Source organism: Lithobates pipiens, unplaced genomic scaffold (genome assembly GCF_037356315.1).
Source record: "Lithobates pipiens isolate NorthernLeopardFrog02 unplaced genomic scaffold, aLitPip1_a1.2 Scaffold_18, whole genome shotgun sequence".
NCBI classification, from domain to species: domain Eukaryota; kingdom Metazoa; phylum Chordata; class Amphibia; order Anura; family Ranidae; genus Lithobates; species Lithobates pipiens.
The window spans coordinates 569,676,576-569,698,115 of NW_027507758.1; the positions used below are offsets into that span (position 1 = coordinate 569,676,576).

A 21,540-nucleotide genomic window follows, 5' to 3' on the forward strand; every position below is an offset into this window, starting at 1 on the left:
GTGTAGAAAAAAAGCGCACGGAACTGCATTTGGTGTGAACTGGTCCTTATTCAGGGAAGCCTCCACCTAAGAACTGTCCCAAGTCACCCCCATAAAATCATCCCTTGCAGCTATTACCTTTTGTACCACCCCCTCCCTTTAGAATGTAAGCTCTATGAGCAGGGCCCTCCTGTCCCTTTTGTATTGAACTGTACTGTAATTGTTCTGTCCCCCCTCTACATTGTAAAGCCCTGCATAAACTGTTTGCGCTATATAAATCGTGTATAATAATAATAAAAAGTTATAGCTGTTCTCAGGACTCTACATGACATGAATAACACAGAATGTTATGCTTACCCGGTAGTTTTGAGCAGGACCCCATTAATTACAACAGATAAATTGTATAATCCAGATGGAAACTGGGGAAGAATCACCAGTATTCCTTGTGGGGTCACACTTTGGACTTGTGAAGAAACGTCATTGACTTTGACCTGCATCTCAGAACGATTGCTGTTGTCAAAGTCTGAAAGGCCTATAAAGGCTTTACCACCTAAAACAGAGAATGCAGTGATAAGTTTGGTTCTTTTTGCCAGGACAGCTTTAAAGGGCAGATGTAAAATCACACTGGTGTGCCCTTCTGGCAATCAGATGTTACTAAATGAGCATGCTATATTACTTAGTGCATATGTTGACTGTCTTACCTCCCAAAACTTTCATAATTAAGTTAAGCTGGTCTTATGATCTAGGCACCCCTGATAGATAACACAGCCAGCTCCTTGACATCTAGTGCAGTTAAGCAGCACAGCTAGGTCAATAACTCCACTGACAGTTTACTGATGATTGGACAAAGAAGATGCAGCCATTCACAATGTGGGATTAAAAGCCATTGGCTCAGGGTTCTTAAAAATCAGTGACTCTCTACTGTAAGTAGTGACCAGCTTGACAGCCAGTTAGCTATTTATGTTAGCTATTGCTATTTATATAGTAAAAAGATGGGTAATTTTACTCACATATTTTTCCTTTATTGTCCAATAGTATCATATTTAAAATTATTTTAGGGAACATGATCTTTTACATACAGTACCTAATGATAAAACGTAATTAATGCACTTCTTTGTCTTTACATAGATGTGAACATATTGATCATTATAAATACCTTGTATATTGTAAATATGTTTCTTCATTTTTGTCATACCTGCTGTGCTGCTCACGTTCGGAGTGATGGAAGTGATTGCAGGGTTTAACGAAGAGTCAAATTGAATCTGTTCAGGGAAGGTGATCCAGTGCTGGCCAGTTTTAATCCTTATATTTCCCCCATGCACATCATCAGTCTGTAACAATGACAAATCCAGTGTATATAAAAAGGCACCTCCACTCCAGGTTGATTTACTAAAGGAAAATAGACTGTGCACTTTGCAAAGTGCAGTTGCACTGTGCAAGAGCAGTTGCTCCAGAGCTTAGTAAATGAGTAGAAACTTCCAACATCCAATCATGTGCAAGCAAATATGCTGTTTTTTTTTTCTTTTTTTCCTTGAACGTGATTGGGTATTCTCATTTACTAAGCTCTGGAGCAACAGCCCTTGCAGAGTCTATTTACCTTTAGTAAATCAATCCAATATTGCTATGGCAAAACTGTGCACACAGTAAACTCAAAAGAAAAATTCTACACACACTTACTTTGTTATACTATAAATTTACTCAATACGTAGGGCAACCTTTTCAGATTAAACTGCCACCACTGTGTATCACTTAATGGGATGTAAAGCTGTAATGAATTTGGGCACTTCTAATTGAGGGTTTGATGAAACATGGTATAGGCAGAGGTTATCTTCAGAGAAAATGGCACCATGAAAATAATAGATCCAGAATTAGTCTCTGCCCGCTTTCCTCTCAGCCCTCCTTAGGCCCCTTTCACACTGGCTTTGTGATCAGGTCCATCTGTCAGATATTCATGCAGGCCTGATTGTAAGCTCCACGCAGGTCTCAGGACAAGTGAATATAAATGGATGCATGAGTCCATCCAGGCCTGGAAAAAAAATGCAAAAAGAGTGCATCCTTTTCTGTTTTTCTGGACCTAAGCACTATGAATCAGAGGTAGCCTCATGTAAATGGCCACAAGTCATTTACATGTGGCAGCCCATAGAGCTATCATGGGTCCACCACCATCTGGTGTCAAAATGCAGAGAAAAAAAATAATATAAATGGATGTCACAAAAATGATTTACATCCCATTCAGCTCTGATTCAGAAAATAATCTGCTTACAGATCCCCATTGAACAGACACGGCCGTGTTTAAGGAACCTACTGGTCAAAGAGATGACCCAGCACATCAATAGGGAAACTTGTTAGATAGAATGGGCAAAGTCAACCCTGACTTTATAGGCAGAGCTGAGATTTGCATGTTATGTCAGCTGTCTATATTACTGGATGTACTGATCCCTTTGGCATGCTGTTCTAACTAACCTTGACTTATGCATCATTTCATTATAAGTTCAATATGAATTGGCAAGGGTTGTCAAGAGATGGCAGCTGTCACAAGAAGCTAACACAACATGAGCTTAAAAACTTTTCCTGAACTTACAGTGATGCTGCATCAGTTTCAGCCTAAATGAATGGATTGCTATTGACCTGGTACACTGAAGGCCATATTCATAAGCTAGCGAATGTGCCTTTTTGCCAAACATTTACTAGTGGTGAATAAATCACTGACATTTCATTTATCCCTTCTGCAGCCACCATTGTTAAGCCTTGTACACACGAGCGGATTGTTGGCCAACAAAACCGTGGACTTTCGTCCAAAGGGCGTTGGCCCAAACTTGTCTTGCATACAAATGGCAAGGAAATGTTGGCCAACAAATACGAACGTAGTGACATACTACATTGTTGTTCAGCTCTTTAGCACCACCCTTTGGGCTCCTTCAGTAGAAGTTTGGTGAGTGTTGATTCACGCTTTTCATTTCACGCTTTTCAGTTCGTTTCTGAACGGCTGTTCGTCAACTAGCCATGTTGCGGAATCGGAGGAGATAACGTGTTATTTATTATTAGTTATTGCTTTGACATTATTTTTTTGGTTGAATAATGATTTGATTTGGTATATTTTCTATATTTTTGGATGCATAGAATGCACTTTTTCTGTTGGCAGATAGCATGCCTAATTTTATTTGTTTTCTTTTTTTTAATGCACAATAAAAAAAATTGTGGAGAATAGTACTTGGCCATGTGTTTTACTTCGAATGACAGTTTGGGAGTAGGCAGTTACATTTAAAAAAATACAATGTAAAACTGACAAGGGAACCAACATAGTTGTATCTTTGATCTTAAAAACTACTGGATAATGGTGTTGTGGTAATTTGCCCAAATAATAATAAAATAAAATAATAATAATATTATTCTTGATATCACAAGAAAAAAAAAACCCCATTGAAAATGAGTTTGCAATAACTCCATCAGTATCACCAGCAAAGCATCTTCATTATTATCCCATTAAAGAAGAAGAGAATGTGCGCTGCATTTCGAGATTCCATAATTTGCCATGTCACGAATGTTAATTCTCCATTACGAATGCTAGTTTACAAGAACAACCACTTATGGCTCATCCTTGCTTCCGAACATGCATGTTTGTACTTTGGACGGACTTGTGTACACACGCTTGGAAATTCCAACAACAGACATTTGTCCACGGAAAATTTTAAAACCTGCATACCAACATTTGTCCACGTAAAATCCGACAATTGTCCGATGCAGCATACACACGTCGGATTTTCTGCTAACAGCCTGTCATCACACATTTCCCCTCGGAAAATCCATTGGTGTGAATGAGTCTTGCCATTAGCGTGGGCTTTAGAAAAACACTCCAGGAATGTGCTTTCAGCTGCCAAGCTGTCTGTCAGCTTTCTCATGGAAGTGACTCAGGTGGCTGTAAAACTTCCTAATCAATTCCACACAACCCATCCACACTTCCAAACAACCTTTCCACAATTCCACACCATCCTTCCACACTTAATGCACAATAAAAAAAATTATGGAGAATAGTACTTGGCCATGTGTTTTACTTCGAATGACAGTTTGGGAGTAGGCAGTTACATTTAAAAAAATACAATGTAAAACTGACAAGGGACACCAACATAATTGTATCTTTGATCTTAAAAACTACTGGATAATGGTGTTGTGGTAATTTGCCCAAATAATAATAAAAAAAAAATAATAATAATATTATTCTTGATATCACAAGAAAAAAAAAACCCCATTGAAAATGAGTTTGCAATAACTCCATCATTATCACCAGCAAAGCATCTTCATTATTATCCCATTAAAGAAGAAGAGAATGTGCGCTGCATTTCGAGATTCCATAATTTGCCACGTCACGAATGTTATTTCTCCATTACGAACGCTAGTTTACAAGACCGACCGCTTCTGGCTCGTCCTTGCTTCCGAACATGCGTGTTTGTACTTTGGACGGACTTGTGTACACACGCTCGGAAATTACAACAACAGACATTTGTCCGCGGAAAATTTTAAAACCTGCATACCAACATTTGTCCACGTAAAATCCGTCAATTGTCCGATGCAGCATACACACGTCGGATTTTCTGCTAACAGCCTGTCATCACACATTTCCCCTCGGAAAATCCATTGGTGTGAATGAGTCTTGCCATTAGCGTGGGCTTTAGAAAAACACTCCAGGAATGTGCTTTCAGCTGCCAAGCTGTCTGTCAGCTTTCTCATGGAAGTGACTCAGGTGGCTGTAAAACTTCCTAATCAATTCCACACAACCCATCCACACTTCCAAACAACCTTTCCACAATTCCACACCATCCTTCCACACTTTCACGCAATCCTTGTCAGAAAACACATGCAACAGGGAGAATTACCAGCTGCAACCATTTGGTGAACATCAGATTCTCTACTTTAAAAATATTAGTCTTTCCCTATATAAAGACCAAACACTGTTATCCCATCAAAGGGAGCTACAAACACCTTAATGCCGTGTACAAGCGGTCAGACTTTACGGCAGAAAAAGTCCAATCATGTGTGGGCTTCATCTGACTTTTTTTTTCAAAAATTCTGACGGACCTAGAAATAGAACATTTTGTAAATCTTTCCGACGGAATCAATTTCTATCGGAAAAAACGTTCGTCTGTATGCTATTTAGATGGACCAAAAACAACGCAAGGGCAGCTATTGGCTACTGGCTATTGAACTTCCTTTTTCTAGTGCCGTCGTACGTCACCACATTCAAAATCTGTGATTGTGTATAGGCAAGCCCATTTCAGCTGAACTCTGTCGGAACTCCTTCAGAAAGACCGTTAGAGTTTATTCTGCTGGAAAATACGGTCGTGTGTACGCGGCAGAAAAAACCAGCTTGAGAAAAAAAAATCAACAAGAAATGCAAAAATTCTCCAGAGCACACGGTCCATGCTTGCTTTGCAAACAAATTGCTTTTTGTGCTTTACACAGTCCAGCAGGATCTTTTTGACTCTGAAGGTAACAGGCCGACCACATTAATACATTTTCACATGACTCAGAGTTTGTTTTGAGTCTCTCAAGCTCCCTGTTTTCACCATGCAGATCCTAACAGGGGTTTTGCCACAGGTTATGTTTTTCTCTTTCAAATCTCTTTTAACGCCATGAACCACTTCCCAAATTTAACCTTTACAGGGGTAGATAATTATGCGTTGTCCTTTACAATCTGATACCTACAGAGTGGGCAGTTTGGGCCATTTGTTCACAATAGACCACACGTTGCTTGATAACATAGAGGTGCTGAATTCCTTTTGACATGGAGTAAGCATGTCCAGCGTGATGGACTCCACAATCTTTCCCTATGTAGCCCATTATTCCCCTATATCTAAATGATGCCTGCAGAGGGGAACTGCTTATTTTAAAAGCCAGACACTTTTTTCATAGCGGGCCGCAATTTGCTTGATAACATAGAGGTACTGATCTCCTCTTGACATGGAGTAAGCAAGTTCAGGGTGATGAACCCCACAGTCTGGCCATACTTAGCCCTCCTATCCCCCTGTACCTACTTGATGCCTGCAGAGTAAGCAGTGATTATTTCCAAAGCCAAACACCTTGTTTATGGTGAACCACACTTTGCTTGACAACATATAGAGGTGCTGACCTCCTCTTGATATGGAGTAAGCATGTCCAGTGTGATGGACCCCACAATCTGGCACTACATAGCGCCCATATTCCCCTGTATCTAATTGATACCGGCAGAGGAGTAACTGCTTATTTTCAAAACCAGTTGCTTCGTTCATGGTGAACCACACTTTGCTTGATAACATAGAGGTGCTGACATAGAGTAAGTATGTTCAGTGTGATGGACCCTAAAATCTGGCCCTTTGTAGACTCCCTATTCCCTTTACTTAAATAAAGAATCAGCAATGCTTATTTTCAAACCCAGACACCTTGTTCATGGTGGACTGCACTTTGCTTGATAACAGAGGTGCTGATCTCTACTTGACGTGGAGTAAGCATGTCCAGTGTGATGGATCCCAAAATCTGGCACTACTTAACCCCCATATCCCATTGTACCAAACTGATGCCTGCAGAGTGGGCACTGCTTATTTTCAAGACCAGACACGTTGATCGTGGTTGACACATAGAGGTGCTGACCCCCCTATAACATGGAGTAAGCATGTTCAATGCAATGTACCCCAAATCTGTCCCTACTCAGTCCCCCCTCCCATATCCCTGTACCTACCTGATGCCTGCAGAGCAAGCAGTGAATATTTTCAAAGCCAGACACCTTGTTCATGGTTGAAACAGGGGCATCCAAACCACTACCTCCTATGTAATGCCTGGTCAGCATCAAGAACACAGCACTCAGCCTGGGAAGTCTCTGCAAACCTCCATGTGCAATCCATGCAATAAGTGAGAAAGGCTGGTGTCATGAAAGCTGGCTAAAACACTGTTTTATTAATGCAGGTGAACAACAGTCAAAAAAGCCAATGCCTTCTAAACTACAGAGGTGCTGAGAGAAGGAATTGTAGGAGATGGAGTCAGTAAAGAAGTCACAGTTACAAGCATCAAGGTACCATGGGATATGTAGTCCTTAGAAATTGTGGAGAATCTGCAAAGCATACAGGGATTCTAGAAAATTTTGGAAAGAGATGGCCAGCAGGCCGGCAGCACTTACAACACGCAAGGAGGTTTTTCAAGTACGATTATATTGGATTGTCAAATTGAACTATTGTCTTTTTGTATTACAATGCTGGTGTTATTAAAGTGATTGTAAGGGTTCGTTTTTTTTATTTTTATAACAAACATATCATACTTACCTGTGCTGTGCAGCTCATTTTGCACAGTGTGGCCCCAAACCTGGGGCTCCTCCCCACATCAGATAGCCCCCCAGGAGAAGCGTTCTCCATAGCTGCTGAATGTATGACTCGGTCCCACCCCCCCAGTGCCCGCGTCATTGGATTTGATTGACAGCAGTGGGAGCCAATGGCTGCGCTGCTATCAATCGAGCCAATCAGGACACGAGACACCGGCTAGAGCTGGCGCAAGAAAAAGAGGGTTCATGTAAGTAAAATGGGGGGGGGGGGGGCTGGGGGCTGCTGTAGTGCAAGAGGTTTTCACCTCAATGCATAGAATGCATTGAGGTTAAAAACACAGAAGGTTTACAACCCCTTTAAGTGAAAGTGTATGCTGTCAGCATAGATCTGCTTAGTCACCATGCATCTGAGTTTAGAGGGCTCACAGGGGGAAATTACTAATAACAAATATAGGTATATCATAAATAGGGTGGTATTTGAATTCATTCAAAATTATTATGAGCATAAATGTAAACGTTAATATATATTCAGTTTATAATTTAGTTTTTATGGCATTAGCATTATATGATTTGTGTATGAAAATAAAAAAATATTTTTGTTAACATTTTGTTATGAGCGGTATCTCAAAAGGCCAGTGTGTGTATGTATACAGTACATTTCTTTTTTTTTTTTTTCTAAATAAATACTTTGTGTGACATCCAGAGTACATACCTGGGAGGATGTAACACATGTGATTGTTGTACAGTTGTATGTCCATAGTAAACATGGATAAGAACCAAACTCTACCATGCTAACGTCACCAAAGTGGACACCTATTAAAGTCATTATCTGACCTCCTGAAAGAACAAATTACAGCACATGGTTAGTTCTATTAAAAAGCAACTCTAGACAATAAGCACAATTAATTTGTGTATTGATTTCCAGAGATTATCAGCAAGTCTGAAAGTCAACTATATACCTTTAAACTGAATTTGACATGATCTACTGTAGCTGTATTCAGAAAGTTTTGCACAGTGCCTCTGGCAGGGCAGAAGCTACTCAATCTTATGCAATTTATTCTTGCTCTTTAAGGAACTTCAGGAGGCTTAGTTGGGAACAAGGAACAGTCTGCATTAAGAGTTCACCAAGAAAATGAAGATACCAGAAACTATAGTTATTGAGAAGACAGTGGAGCTGTTATGACGCTCCCTCGCAGGTGCAGGTCCCTTGCTCACCGAGGTGAAGAATCTAAGCACCAGCCAGTTCTCATCAGGGCACCTGTTGGTGGAGATGGGTTTTGTGGCATGTTGATACCAGATCTCGACCCTCAGGGTTGCTCTACCAAGAGGACAGGGAGGCTATACTGTAGAGACGGTACACCAAATGTTAGGCAAAAGAGTGATCAGGTACAGGCAAAGGTCATGGTCAGGCAGAAGGCAAGACAGTGACACAGCACCAGCCCCTTTAAGGCCGATGACAAAATACCCCTCTGGGTCATAGGACATGCTCACCATCAATTCAGGGAGCACTAGAAGTCCTAGCAAGAATTTAGCGCGCACCATGGGATGGAATATACTGGTGATGATACTTCAAGCGCTATTGGAAATATTGGAAATCTCGACAGGGATTCTACAAGCACCACTGTAAATATGAGAATGATTCTGAGTGCCGTTGGAGGTACTGGAAGGGATATTGAAAGTCCTGGCAAGTATTCTGTGAGCAGTATTGACACTGCCTGTGATCCTACAAGTAAGTGCTCTTACAGGGAATTTGTAAATCTTGCCAGGGATTTTGAAAGCAAGGATTCTGGATGACAGAAGTCCTGGTGGGGTGGAGTTGCAACAGGATAACACTGCACAGTGAATGCCAGGATTAAAGTCAGCAAAAAGGCTCTGTCTGGAGTCTACCTTTAAGGAGGCAATCCATGCAGAATGGACAGTTCTATTTTTGGTAGAAGTTGGCTAGTAAAAGTTACCACCATCTGCTTCATATAACTTTCAGGGACTTTCAAGGTGTGAAGTCTTTGCTTGAGTTCCCAATTCTGCATTCTTGCTGCCTCCACTACAAGATAGCCTTTAATGTATCTTAAATTATGCAGAATGCAGCAGAAGAAACAAGACCATAAGGATTGAGCTGAGGGACATGCAGAAGAGGTCGCCAGCTTGAGCGCTTCATCAGGAAGCGGGCACAACAAGGGCAGGACCTGTTCAGGGGCGGACTGACAACTCATGGTGCCCCCAGGCAATAGGAGATTATGGGGCCCCCAGGCAATCAGAGATTATGGGACCACACAGTAGACACAAACACACACACACACAGTATACAACCACACAGTATACACAGACATGTTTCTATTGGCTGAGAAGGTAATGGAGAGGTGGGGCAGCTATAATCTCAGGATTTTTAGACCAAAAGGATGTCGGTAAGGGACATTTCAGAGACAGATGTAAAAAAAAAAAATACTTATTTTTACATACTGTCCCTGGTTTTACTGAGGCTGGCAACCCTGATGGGGCCCCCTAGTGGCATGGGGCCCTCGGGCAGTGCCTGAGTGGCCCAATGGTCAGTCCGCCCCTGGACCTGTGGCAATGCAGGGTCCAATGAAGTACAGTAGTTGATGTCTCATTGATGAGGCTATACTTTGACAATTTTGCCTCAATGCAAATTTATGGCTCGACTGATTCACTAAAATCAATGCATGTGTTTGATTTAATCCCAGCAGTTAAGAGTTTACTTTTACAGGTAATTTTAAAATCTCCATATATCAAAATAAACAGAAAGTCATATAAAAATGAATTTATTGTAAACATTTCAATACAAATTTGCTGATCACTAGTCAAGTAAAAGAACAGGTCGACCTTTCCTTTCTTCCTCATGTTCTTCCAGCTCTTTTAGTATGTATAATATAGCTGTTTTGTTATGTCCTCTGAATACAGCTAGCTTTGATCTCAGGTTTACCCTACTTCAGTCGCAAAGAAAAATATGCCTTTACATGATATCAAACATTGCATATTACAAAATGAATGATCTTACATCAAACTGATTGATGAACAGGATAAGTGGTATATTCTCTTTAAAGCTGAACTCCAGGCAGATATAAACACAAATCACTGAAGCCATGTATTAAAATAATGCATTTTAAATGCAATTCATGCATGAATATGTATTGATAACCGACCCTTTAAGCTACTGTACAGTAGCACTCTGGCTGGGAGGGGGAGAATCCACTACTCTGGGAAAACCATGCTCTCCTGCATGTGCATGTAACAAATTTAAGGGTTGAGGTTGGAAGCCATGTTTTTACCACCCCCAAACTGCTGCCCTTATAGCTGAAAAGGCTGCAGGTGGGGGTGAACCCATGCCAAGGCTGCAATGCTTTGCTTCATGGAAGAAATTATACTCCCTATCATGTTTGGCATGCACTACCACCCATCGAATGTCAAAATGACAAAACTTTTTGGGGTGGAGCCAAGCCAACCAGCTGGAGGAAGAGCCAGGCAAGCTGAGGTTCAAAGACTACTGATTGTTTGATGCACAGGAACAGACAGGGCTGCTGGCATACCTATGTAATCAGTATCCAAAAGTGTTTGAGATAGTGATATTTGAATGTGAGTTGCATGTAGCAGATACAGTGGGGTTGTGATTTGTGGAGTTTGTTTCAAGCACAGAAAATTTTATTTTATTTTGGTTGAAAGAATAAAACAGGAAATAAGTAAAATCGTGGCCCTGCCAGGTTAGGGCAGGGAGGTGACCGATCTTTATAGTACAGCTGTAGAGAAAGTCAGATTATTGACCTGGCTGTGTTATGTGGCACTGCTGAATATATCTCAGGACTGGCTGGACAAACATACAAATCCCGTGGCAGGTAAAACAGTTGTGTATTTATCAGTTTGCCAGAGTTCAGCTTTTAGGGAAAGCAACATATTACTACCATTAATTTGCACCCTGACAACTCACCGATTTGTGAAATAACAGATGGAATGACACTGAAGAGTTTGGGTGTAATGCAAATAAAGAGGGACTCTCCACTTCCATTTACTGCAAAACCCATCGGCTTCACATGAACTGTGACCACGTGTGACCCCACTGCTAGACATGACTTGGTGCAGCACACTATACTTGATGTATTCACATCAATAATATCACACTCTGTCTCATTGATTAATACATGGATGTCCGCTGGGCTTCTGGAAAAGCCTGATCCGGCAATATTGATGGTATAATCACATCTGCTATCTGCACAGATAATAATAAGACAAGATAACAGACAAGTTGGCCTTTAGATCACAGGATTTCACTAAGCCAATAGTTCTCATGCAAATGTTTCCTCTAGCGCTTAATGATCATTATTACTTTTTTTTTTTTAACTTTGCTAGTGTAAGAATGTAAAAAAAAGATTAAAAGAGTTTGCATGCATAAATGTAACCTCCCCAGCAGCCCTAGACTGGTACCCTCTCGTTCTCGTTTCTTCTGAAAAGCAATCGGACGGGGGCAGGACTAGCACCTCCTATTCTTTAAAATGACCAGCACTTTTCTTGAAAAGCTTAGAAACTTCCCAATGTTTGGAATTTGAACTAGGCATCAAACACAACACAGTGAGAATTGGCCAGAGGGCCTCCCAAGTTTTTTTATGATGGGATCAAGCTATCAAGAGTGTCTCTCTCATTCATTCAAATGCAACCATTTACTGGCATTGTAGGGCCTGGTGAGTGGCAACTGACAACTGCCATTGATGTGAACTGTAAAACAGACATAGACACTATCCACTACTTATTTTTCACCGGAGGACAACCCCAGTTGTTATGCCATTAATTAGTTATCTGATTTTTTATCTTTATTTTTTAACGCCGGGACTTGTTTGTTTACATTCTGCTGTCAGCGGGGAATTCTGCTGACAGCAGATGAGTCATGGCTGTTAAGGATGCGGCAGCCACCAGCTCCTTACATACCAGCTATTGAAAGGAAAACAAAACAAATGCCTAAGATACTAAATTAATTCCGAAAACAACAAAATTGGTTCTATTAACGAATGCACCCAAAACTAAATACTTCAATTAATAAATGTATCTGACTCCAAATGAAAATTTGAGGCATGCTCATGTCTAATGTAGGCTGCCCGCATTGTCACTGCTGATTCACAAATCATTCATAAACACAGAATTTAAAGACCTGCTGCACTGGGAGACCTCCAGACATCTCATCATACATATTTTAACATGACATTAAATATTGCTTTCAAAAATGTAATTTAACTTTTCTACTACCCTTTTCCAATACTGAAAAATATTTGGGCCTTTTTTACCAAAACTTCCAAATTGAACATAAACACACAAGGCCCATACTTCCTTTACATCAACAAAAAAAAACCCTTTGTCAGCCTGTCCATCTGAAAATGGGACTGTAGAAGATCGGGCATACTGACAAACTAGGAAGATTAACAAAACACTGGGCACACTGACCAACTGGGAAGATTGTAGAAGACTGGACACACTGACCAACTTGAAAGATTGTAGAAGACTGGGCACACTGGCCAACTGGGAAGATTGCAGAGACCGAAAACAATGACCAACTGGGAAGAATGTAGAAGACTGGGCACCCTGATCATCTTGGAGGATTGTAGAGAATGGGGCACACTGACAAACTCGAAAGATTGTAGAAGACTGGACACAATGACCAAATGAGAATATTGTAGAAGACTGGGCACACTGACCAACTGAGAGGACTGTAGAGGCTGGGCACACTGACCAAGTGGGGGGATTGTAGAAGATTGGGCACACTGACCAACTGGGAAGATTGTAGAGACTGGGCAAGCTGACCAACTGGGAAAATTATAGAGACTGGGAACACTGACCAACTGGGAAAATTGTAGAGACTGGGCACACTGACCAACCAGGAAGATTATAGAAACTGGGCATACTAACCAGCAGGGAAGATTGTAGAGACTGGGACCACTTGGCACACTGACAAACTGGGAGGACGGTCGAAGATTGGGCACACTGACCAACTAGGAAGATTGTAGAAGACTGGGCACACTCACCAACTGGGAAGACTGTAGAGACTGGGCACACAGGCCAACTGGGAGGATTGTAGAAGATTGGGTACAATGACCAACTAGAAAGATTGTAGAAGACCGGGCACACTGACCAATTGGGAAGATTGTAAAGACTGGGCACACTGACCAACTTGAAAGATTGTACAAGACTGGGCACACTGGCTAACTGGGAAGATTGTAGAGGCCGAAAACACTGACCAACTGGAAAGAATGTAGAAGACTGGGCACACTGACAAACTGGGAAGACTGTAGAGACTGGGCACACTGACCAACTGGGAGGATTGTAGAAGACTGGGCACACTGACCAACTGGGAAGACTGTGAAAGAAAGGCCAGGTCTACTTGGGCAAGTTGCACAGCAATGTTCCTTTTCCATATAAACATATTCTGTTTAAAAAATGTCTAGCGTGGGGAAGGGGACTATTGACAGATACATGCATTTATAAGTACATGTTTGAATTGGAAATAGAAGGCACCACAGGAAGAATACACAAATACACCCACATCATATACTATATACTCCATACAGACAGCATGACATTTGTATTGTCTGACACTTCCCCCCCACATTTTGCCACATACCCCCAACTCCCCCCTTTCCTCCAAACCCCTTCACACCCCATTAAACCAGACCAGACTGTGTTTGGAGTAAAGGGCCAAAGGCCTTGATTTATTAACCAAAATATGTAAAATATAAAATATAAACTTTCAATAAATAACTTTTAATAATAATAACTTGTAAACTTTTCCTTTAACACTGGAACATGGGTCATTAGCATATCCAAGACCCTACTGGTCACTGCACCATATATTTGACCTCTTGACCTCCAGACGGCATCCCCTGTCTCGGAGGCTAAACCCAAACTAATGCAGTGACCTACCCCTTTTCTCCTCCGGTTACCCCCTTGTAACCAGGAAGTACATCACCAACCATCCCCATCCCCATGGATGGGTACAACCTAATTACCACCTGCACCACTTACCCTTCTAAACTGACCCCCCAAACAACCTGCACACCCTGCAAACACACCCCTCAAAAACAAAATCCTACCAACAAACAGGGGAGGGTGGGTGGGAATCTCTTCCTCCTCCGCTCTCCAAGTGACCTAACTTCCGCTCGGCTTCCCGGCCGAACGTAATGGCTCCGCCCCTTAACTCTGCCTACCCGGCTTCTTAAAGTGGCCCACCTATTATTGTATCTAAAAACGGCGACAGTGCATACAAAGCAACTGTCATGCCGTCCCTACGCTTACAGCCTTTGGCTGCTGCTCCGTGGCCTCTCTTTCCTAGTAGTGAATAAATATGGGTCTCCAGCACTGTAAGGCTACCAGAGTTATCAGACATGGTGTAAATACCTGTAGAGTACTGAATATCTGTCACTAATGGGGTTACACTCAAAAGAGGCTGGAAGGTACAAGAACCCGAACATCTGGCTGGGATGTCATTCACATGGACAGTGACCTGCAAAGGAAGAATAATGTCACATTACCTTTATTACTACTACTAAACACTCAGTTTAAACACATTCCTGGTGCTTCAAAACAACATGTGTGCAAATTTTACAGCCTGTTGTCTTTAGAAAGCAGCCATAACCTTAGCAGAAAGCCTGTCCCATGCCTGCATGTTTTAGAGAAGGACCCTTCCACTCAGTTAAGAAGCAGTGGTCTCTATACAGAGGTCTGACATGCACTCTGAACAGTCAGAGTCAGAGCTCACCACTCAGCAAAAGTCATCTCTCCTGTTGATTGGAGCATTTTAGGTTTGACTCCACAGGAGGTGTGCCAGACCTCTGCAGAGAGACCACTGCTTCCTCACAGAGAGAAAGAGACCCTCTCTGTAGCATGATGGCAGGGGGCAGGCATTTCTACTAAGGTTGTGGCTATTTTCTTCAGAAAATGAACTGATTTAAGCTGAAAGTTGAGCTCCAATACAATGTCAAATATATAACAGACCAAGCATGAAAACATTTAAAACACATTTTTAAAGATACATAACTGTTCGGAAATCCTTTCTTAAACTTTTGTTTGCCAAGGTCTACCTGTTCTTTATGTAGCGCACACCACATAGGATCCCACTTGACTTTGAAACATCTTCAGGGACAACCTAGTATACACAGCCCTATATGCAGCTCCTTTCCTTCCTCCGAGATTCCCAGCCCCTATACTTGTAGGATGAAGGGTGACACCACTAACACATTTACTGTACTTCCACCTGTGGTCACTGGTCCCAGCACCACATCTTTAGGCCATGCCAGCCCTCCTGGCTGCAGCAGCCTCTTTCACTAGCCCTCCTGGCTACTTCACCACAGTCCTCCTGACTGACGCTCCCAGTCCTCCAGACTGACACTCATCAGTTCTCCCATACTGACTCTAAGGAGATCTTCCGGACATGCTGCCTCTCTTTCCTGCTGTCCTAACACCTGCACCCGTGCATCCAGGCAAGGATTCCTCTGTGTGCTGTAGAGGGTCCCTCCAGCACCCGAGCCCCAGGCCTGAGGTCACCCCCCCCCCCCCAGATTGGGGGGCACCCTCAATGGACATTGACAGCCTCCATGGCACTCCATCTTCATCTTCTACCCAACTGCCCGTGCTGGCATGACTCATGAGTATTTAAGAGCCCCGCCAGTCCACTCTGCTGGGGATTGGCTGGGGCCCTTGTCAATACTCCAGGCAGCTCCTCCTAAACTCCACCCTCAGCTTCTAGGGGCTTCTCCAAGGCTCCAGAGAGCAGGGAGAGTTACCAGAGGTGCTGACCCAGATTTAACCCAGACCTGGCTCTCAGCCAGGCAAATTTACCTACTCCAATGCCCTGTACACACGGTCGGACATTCCGACAACAAAATTTTTGCCCAAACTTGTCTTGCATACACACGGTCGCACAAAGTTGTCGGAAAATCCAATCGTTCAGAGCGCGGTGACGTAGAACACGTACAACAGAACTATAAACGGGCCAGTAGCCAATAGCTTTTGTCTCGCAATTTATTCTGAGCATGCGTGGCACTTTGTCCGTCAGAATTGTTTACATGTGATAGGAATTTAAACAATTGGATTTAGTTGTCGGAAAATTTTAGATCCTGCTCTCAAACTTTGCGTGTCAGAAATTCCGATGGAAAAAGTCAGATGGAGCCCACACACCATCCGATTTTCCGACAACAAGATCCAATCGCACATTTTCCGTCAGAAAGTCCGACCGTGTGTACAGGGCATAACAACTATGTACACATTGGGGTTTATTTACTTAATGCAAATAGACTGTGGAATTTGCAAAGTGTTGTTGAACTCTGCAAGAACAGTTGCCCCAGAGCTCAGTAAATAAGCAGAAGCTCTGCTTACATCCATTAGCCAATCATGTGCAAGCAAAAATGCTATTTTTTTATTTTCCTTGCACGTGATTGGGTATTCTTTGCAAAGTGAAGCCTTATCTCATTTACTAAGCTCTGGAGCAACTGCACTCTAAAAGCTGCACAGTTTTTTTTGCCTTTAGTAATCGATCCCCTCTATCTAGCACACTATAGGGTGCTACATTTAACCACTTGAGACCCGCGCTATAGCCGAATGACGGCTACAGCGCGGACCTCCTTTGCCGGGACTACGTCTATTGACGTCGTGCCGTGCACGAGCGGACTGCGTGCCCCCTGAGGGGCGCGCGCTCTGTGATCGGTGAGTCTATGAGACTCGCCTGATCACCGATCTGAGCAAGGGGTCGATCCCGACCCCTTACCACGTGATCAGCTGTCAGCCAATGACAGCTGATCATGTGATACAACGGAGCCGGTAATCAGCTATTATTCCTCCTCGCGCTGACAGTGCGAGGAGAAAAAAAAAGAGCCGATCACCGGCGGCCGTGATCGGGACATCAGTCCCGATCACGGCAGCTTACCAGTGCCCACCTGCCCCCCCTCAGGAATAAATTAGTGCCCCCCGTAAGTGCCACCCAGCAGTGCACACAGTGCCACCCAGCAGTGCCCACAGTGCCACCCACAATCTGTCTCAACAACGGTGCTGCACCCCAGTGCCACATATCCGTGCCCATCAGTGTCATCTACCAGTACCCATCAGTGCCGCCCATCAGTGCCACCTATCAGAGCCACCTATCAGTGCCACCTATCAGTGACCATCAGTCCCATCTATCACTGGTACCTATCAGTGCCCCTTAGTGCCACCCATCCGTGCCACCCATCCGCGCCACCCATCCGTGCCATCTTATCTGTGCCCATCTTTGCCCATCAGTGCCACCTTATCTGTGCCCATCAGTACTGCCTTATCTGTGCCTATCGGTGCCACCTTATCTGTGCCAATTAGTGCCACCTTAACTATGCCTATCAGTGCCCACCAGTGCAGCCTATCAGTGCGCCTCATCCGCGCACTTCAATGAAGGAGAAAAATGACCTGTTTGCAAAATTTTATAACAAACTATTAAACATGATTTTTTATTTTTATTTTATTTTGCATCTTTTTTTGTTTGTTTAGCAAAAAATAAAACTCCGAGCTGTAATTAAATACCACCAAAAGAAAGCTCTATTTGTGGGAAAAAAATGATAAAAATGTCATTTGGGTACAGTGTTGTATGACCGCGCAATTGTCATTCAAAGTGCATCAGCGCTGAAAGCTGAAAATTGGTCTGGGACTGAGGGGGGTTTAAGTGCCCAGTAAGCAAGTGGTTAAATATATCTAGCAATGTTGACTCAACTATGGCTTAGCATAGGAACCATTTACCTGAGGAAGGGAGTTTGCAGATGCTAACATATCACTGAATATTGGCCATATAAACACTCCTCCATCAAAAACCACCCGTGTTATAACTGTGGCGTTCAGTCCTGTTAGATTGTCTGCTGTAACCTGTGTCAACAAAAGAAACAACATACCAATATATTTATGTTAAAATAATATAGCACAAAGCCAAAAAAATACAGGACATGACTGCGCAATTAATAAGTTATTGTATAAGGGATGTTCATTGTATTTATTGTCTTCTGCTCAGCATTCTGGCAACTCTTCAAAAATGTGCTCATTCCCATGCCCAGCAAGGCCATAATGTTAATTGTTGTGTGTAAGGCACTTAGGGTTTGATTTGCTAAAGGCAAATAGATGGGCACTTTGTAAAGTGCAGTTGCACTCTGCAAGAGTAGCTTAGTAAATGAGCAGAAGCTTTGCTGACTTCCATCATCCAATCATAGGCAAGCAAAAATGCATTTTTTTTTTACTTGAACGTGATTGGGTATTCTTTGCAAATGTAGCGGATGACGTTTTGGACAAAATGTCATTCATGTGTAAATTTAGTTTTTGCCTCAGACTAATAGGGGTTCTGAGGGTTAATTATGTAGGTTAACCTTGACATCAGTTTGGCTGGGCTGTGTTAGATGTTCTGCTTGGTCATGTGTACAGTGAAGAGCACATGACAAGCCAGAACCAGGCCTGGTTGGATGTTTTGGGTATCAGCCTTCTCGGAAACAATCAGTGGGTGTGCCAGGCCCGCTGAGGAGTCTGGGAAGGGGTACTTAAGATGTGGAGGTCACGTGTTCAGGAGAGGAGTTTGTGAGACCCGTGTCGTCTGTTCTGGTTACAGGACCGAGGTAGACCCGCGAGGGGTCCCGGTTACGGGTTGTTTGACATCCCGTAACATGCTTCTGTTGGTTACCCCCAATAGACCCACCTGGTCTGGGGTAGGGATCCGTCTGTTCCCGAGTCTCGGAACCGGCTGGTCCGAGGTGCAGTAACTGAGGGAGGATTCAAGGTGTCCGGGTGTGCTCTTGGCTTGGAGGGGCACCACAGCTCGTAAAAGTGGCCGGGGGAGGACTCTTTGGAGGAGGGCCAACAGGTGGCATCCTGAGAAGTGCCTGGTTACTGAGTTAGGAAGGACATGGACGAATTCACATTTTTCCAGTACTATCAAGGAGACAGAGAACGTTCAGCTGAGAACTGAAGAAAAAGGTTCCTGTTCACTTCCAGTTATAACTTGTACACCTTCAGAGGATTTGAGAAGTTCCGAATCAATGTGCTGATTGCCATGGTCTCTGGCTAGAGATCTGTTCAGCCGTGAAGTGCCCAGCTGCGAGTGGCTACTCTCTGGGCGGTACTAGAGACTTTGTTATATCTGCAGTTCAAGGTGCCTGAGTTCTTCACCCTTGCCCTCTGTTCCTATATGAGAGTGTGTTATTGGATGTTACCCCTGCAAAATAAAACCTTTGAAAAGGACTTAAACTTGTCCCTTTAAGAATTTTTTTAAAATGAAAAAAAAAAGGTGCTTTTGTGCACTGTGTTGGGGCGCAGTGCAATATTGGAAGCGCCACGTCTATGCAATCACGAGATTGCAGACGAGGCGCTTCATTTGCTCCAAAAAAACTCGCTCTGTGGCGCGGTCGATCGCGGGCTGCAAGGAACCAGTATTTCCTGTGCACTTGGCATGCTTCTGTACCATGAGTCACGACCCAGAAATAGAATCTGACAAGTAGTGCAAATGAGGTGCAGGAGAAAACAGTGGATGCTAGTATGTATTAGGCTGTCATTTGATTAGGATGATTAAACTGAAATTGTGCTAGAGTTCCACCCTCGCATCAGGAGTCCTCATCAAAGTTCCTCTTTCCATCAGATGTGATCATCAGAGTGCCCCCTTATATCAACTGGGCCTATCAAAGTGCCTCCTTACATCAACTGTCTCCAGCAGAGCGCCCCTTTATATTAGTTGCCCTCAGAGTGCCCCTTTACATCAAATGCCCCCATCAGACTGGATAATAGATCAGTGGATGCACTTTGAAAAGCCCTGGTGTGGTTGTATATTAATGTTTGGCAAGCTCTGGTCTGAACATCAGAACATTGATCTACATGCATGTCAGGCTCTGTGCAAACTACAGCAGTGTAGACAGGGTCAAGTCTGCACATTCAATTTTATGAGGAGGAATAGGAAGTGGGTGACTGGTATAGCAGCTGTACTTACACATTTCTGCTTTAAGGTACCCATAGACAAGAGCCCATACTGGCTGTTTTTTAGCTGTACTGGCAGCAGTCTCATGCTCAAAGTATGCACCAACAAAGGGGTAGGTTTGCTAGAACTGGAGAGTGCAAAATCTGATGCAACTGTGCATAGAAACCAATCCGCTTCCAGCTTTTATTGTCAAAGCTTAACCTCCCTGGCGGGTTTCCCGAGTGTGGCTTGGGGTTAAATTTCAGTACCATTAGCGGTAACCCCGAGCCACACTCGGAATTGCATTTCAGGATCCTGGTGCAATGTACTTACCTTTTCCCCAGGATCCTGCGATGCCCCCCGCTGTGTCCGTGGGCTCTATCCTCTGCCCGATGTCCTACGTTCCCGGGCTCTGTTCCCTGCAAGCATCAAGACGCACGGGGCGGAGCCCAGTGGCAAATTCAAAAAAAAAGAAAATTCATAACACATACAATACACTGTAATCTTACAGATTACATTACTGTATGAAATCATTTCACATCTATTTTGTCCTTAGTGCTTTGTCCAATGCCATGCTGCATGCAGTTTTTTTTAATTATATATTCTGTTCTTTCTGCCTGGAGACTCAAGATTGTCCATAGCAACTAAAAAGTGTCCCTTTACGTCAAAAGTGGTTTTAAACCAGCAAAGAAAACAGCGATAGCAAATTAGAACACTTGCAGAATTGAGCGATAGTGAATCGTGGGGAAATTCATTTTATTATTATTATTTTATTATTTTTTATAAATATTTATAGTTAATTATATTATAATGTATGATTTTGTGTTTCAAACTTTATCATACCCGGGATATCTACTAGACTATTGTTTGGACAGATTTAAGTGTGTTATTGCTAGGAATTACAGGCCTACAATATAAAATGCCAAATTTCTATGCAAAACAATTATAACGCTTTGAGACACAAAAATCTGACATAATCATACCGCCAGGGAGGCTACAGTGGTTCTAACAGCTCAAATTTTTTTCCCTTCATGCATTCTATGCGTGAAGGTAAAAAACATTCTCTGTGCACCAGCCCTCCCCAGCCTCCCTCCCCAGCCCCCCAATACCTGAGCTCCAACTGCATCCAGCGATGTGCACGAAAGCCTCAGCTCTCTAGGGATTCTCCCTCCTCATGGGCTGAGACAGCAGCAGGAGACACTGGCTCCCACTGCTGTCAATCGCAGCCAGTGAGCCAATGAGGAAAGAGAGGGGGCGGGGCTGTGAATGGACATAAAGAGCCACGGCTCAGGAATGAGCCTGCTTGAGTGTACCCATTGCAAGCTGCTTTCTCTGGGGGCACTCGGCG

At 43.1% G+C, this 21,540-nt stretch overlaps 1 protein-coding gene across 2 annotated transcripts in view; it reads right to left on the reverse strand.

The window, feature by feature from the left end:
* The window catches only part of PKHD1 (PKHD1 ciliary IPT domain containing fibrocystin/polyductin), a 975,887-nt gene that overhangs the window by 790,507 nt on the left and 163,840 nt on the right, over nucleotides 1-21,540 (reverse strand). The window contains exons 25-30 of one of the 2 annotated variants that reach the window (XM_077489018.1): nucleotides 18,008-18,130; nucleotides 14,648-14,753; nucleotides 11,199-11,477; nucleotides 7,974-8,098; nucleotides 1,175-1,310; nucleotides 337-529 (exon numbers count right to left, since the gene is read on the reverse strand). In XM_077489018.1, coding sequence (XP_077345144.1) covers nucleotides 337-529; nucleotides 1,175-1,310; nucleotides 7,974-8,098; nucleotides 11,199-11,477; nucleotides 14,648-14,753; nucleotides 18,008-18,130 — 962 coding nt within the window. The remainder of the gene's footprint in view (nucleotides 1-336; nucleotides 530-1,174; nucleotides 1,311-7,973; nucleotides 8,099-11,198; nucleotides 11,478-14,647; nucleotides 14,754-18,007; nucleotides 18,131-21,540) is intronic. The other variant, XM_077489019.1, reaches the window with a different exon arrangement.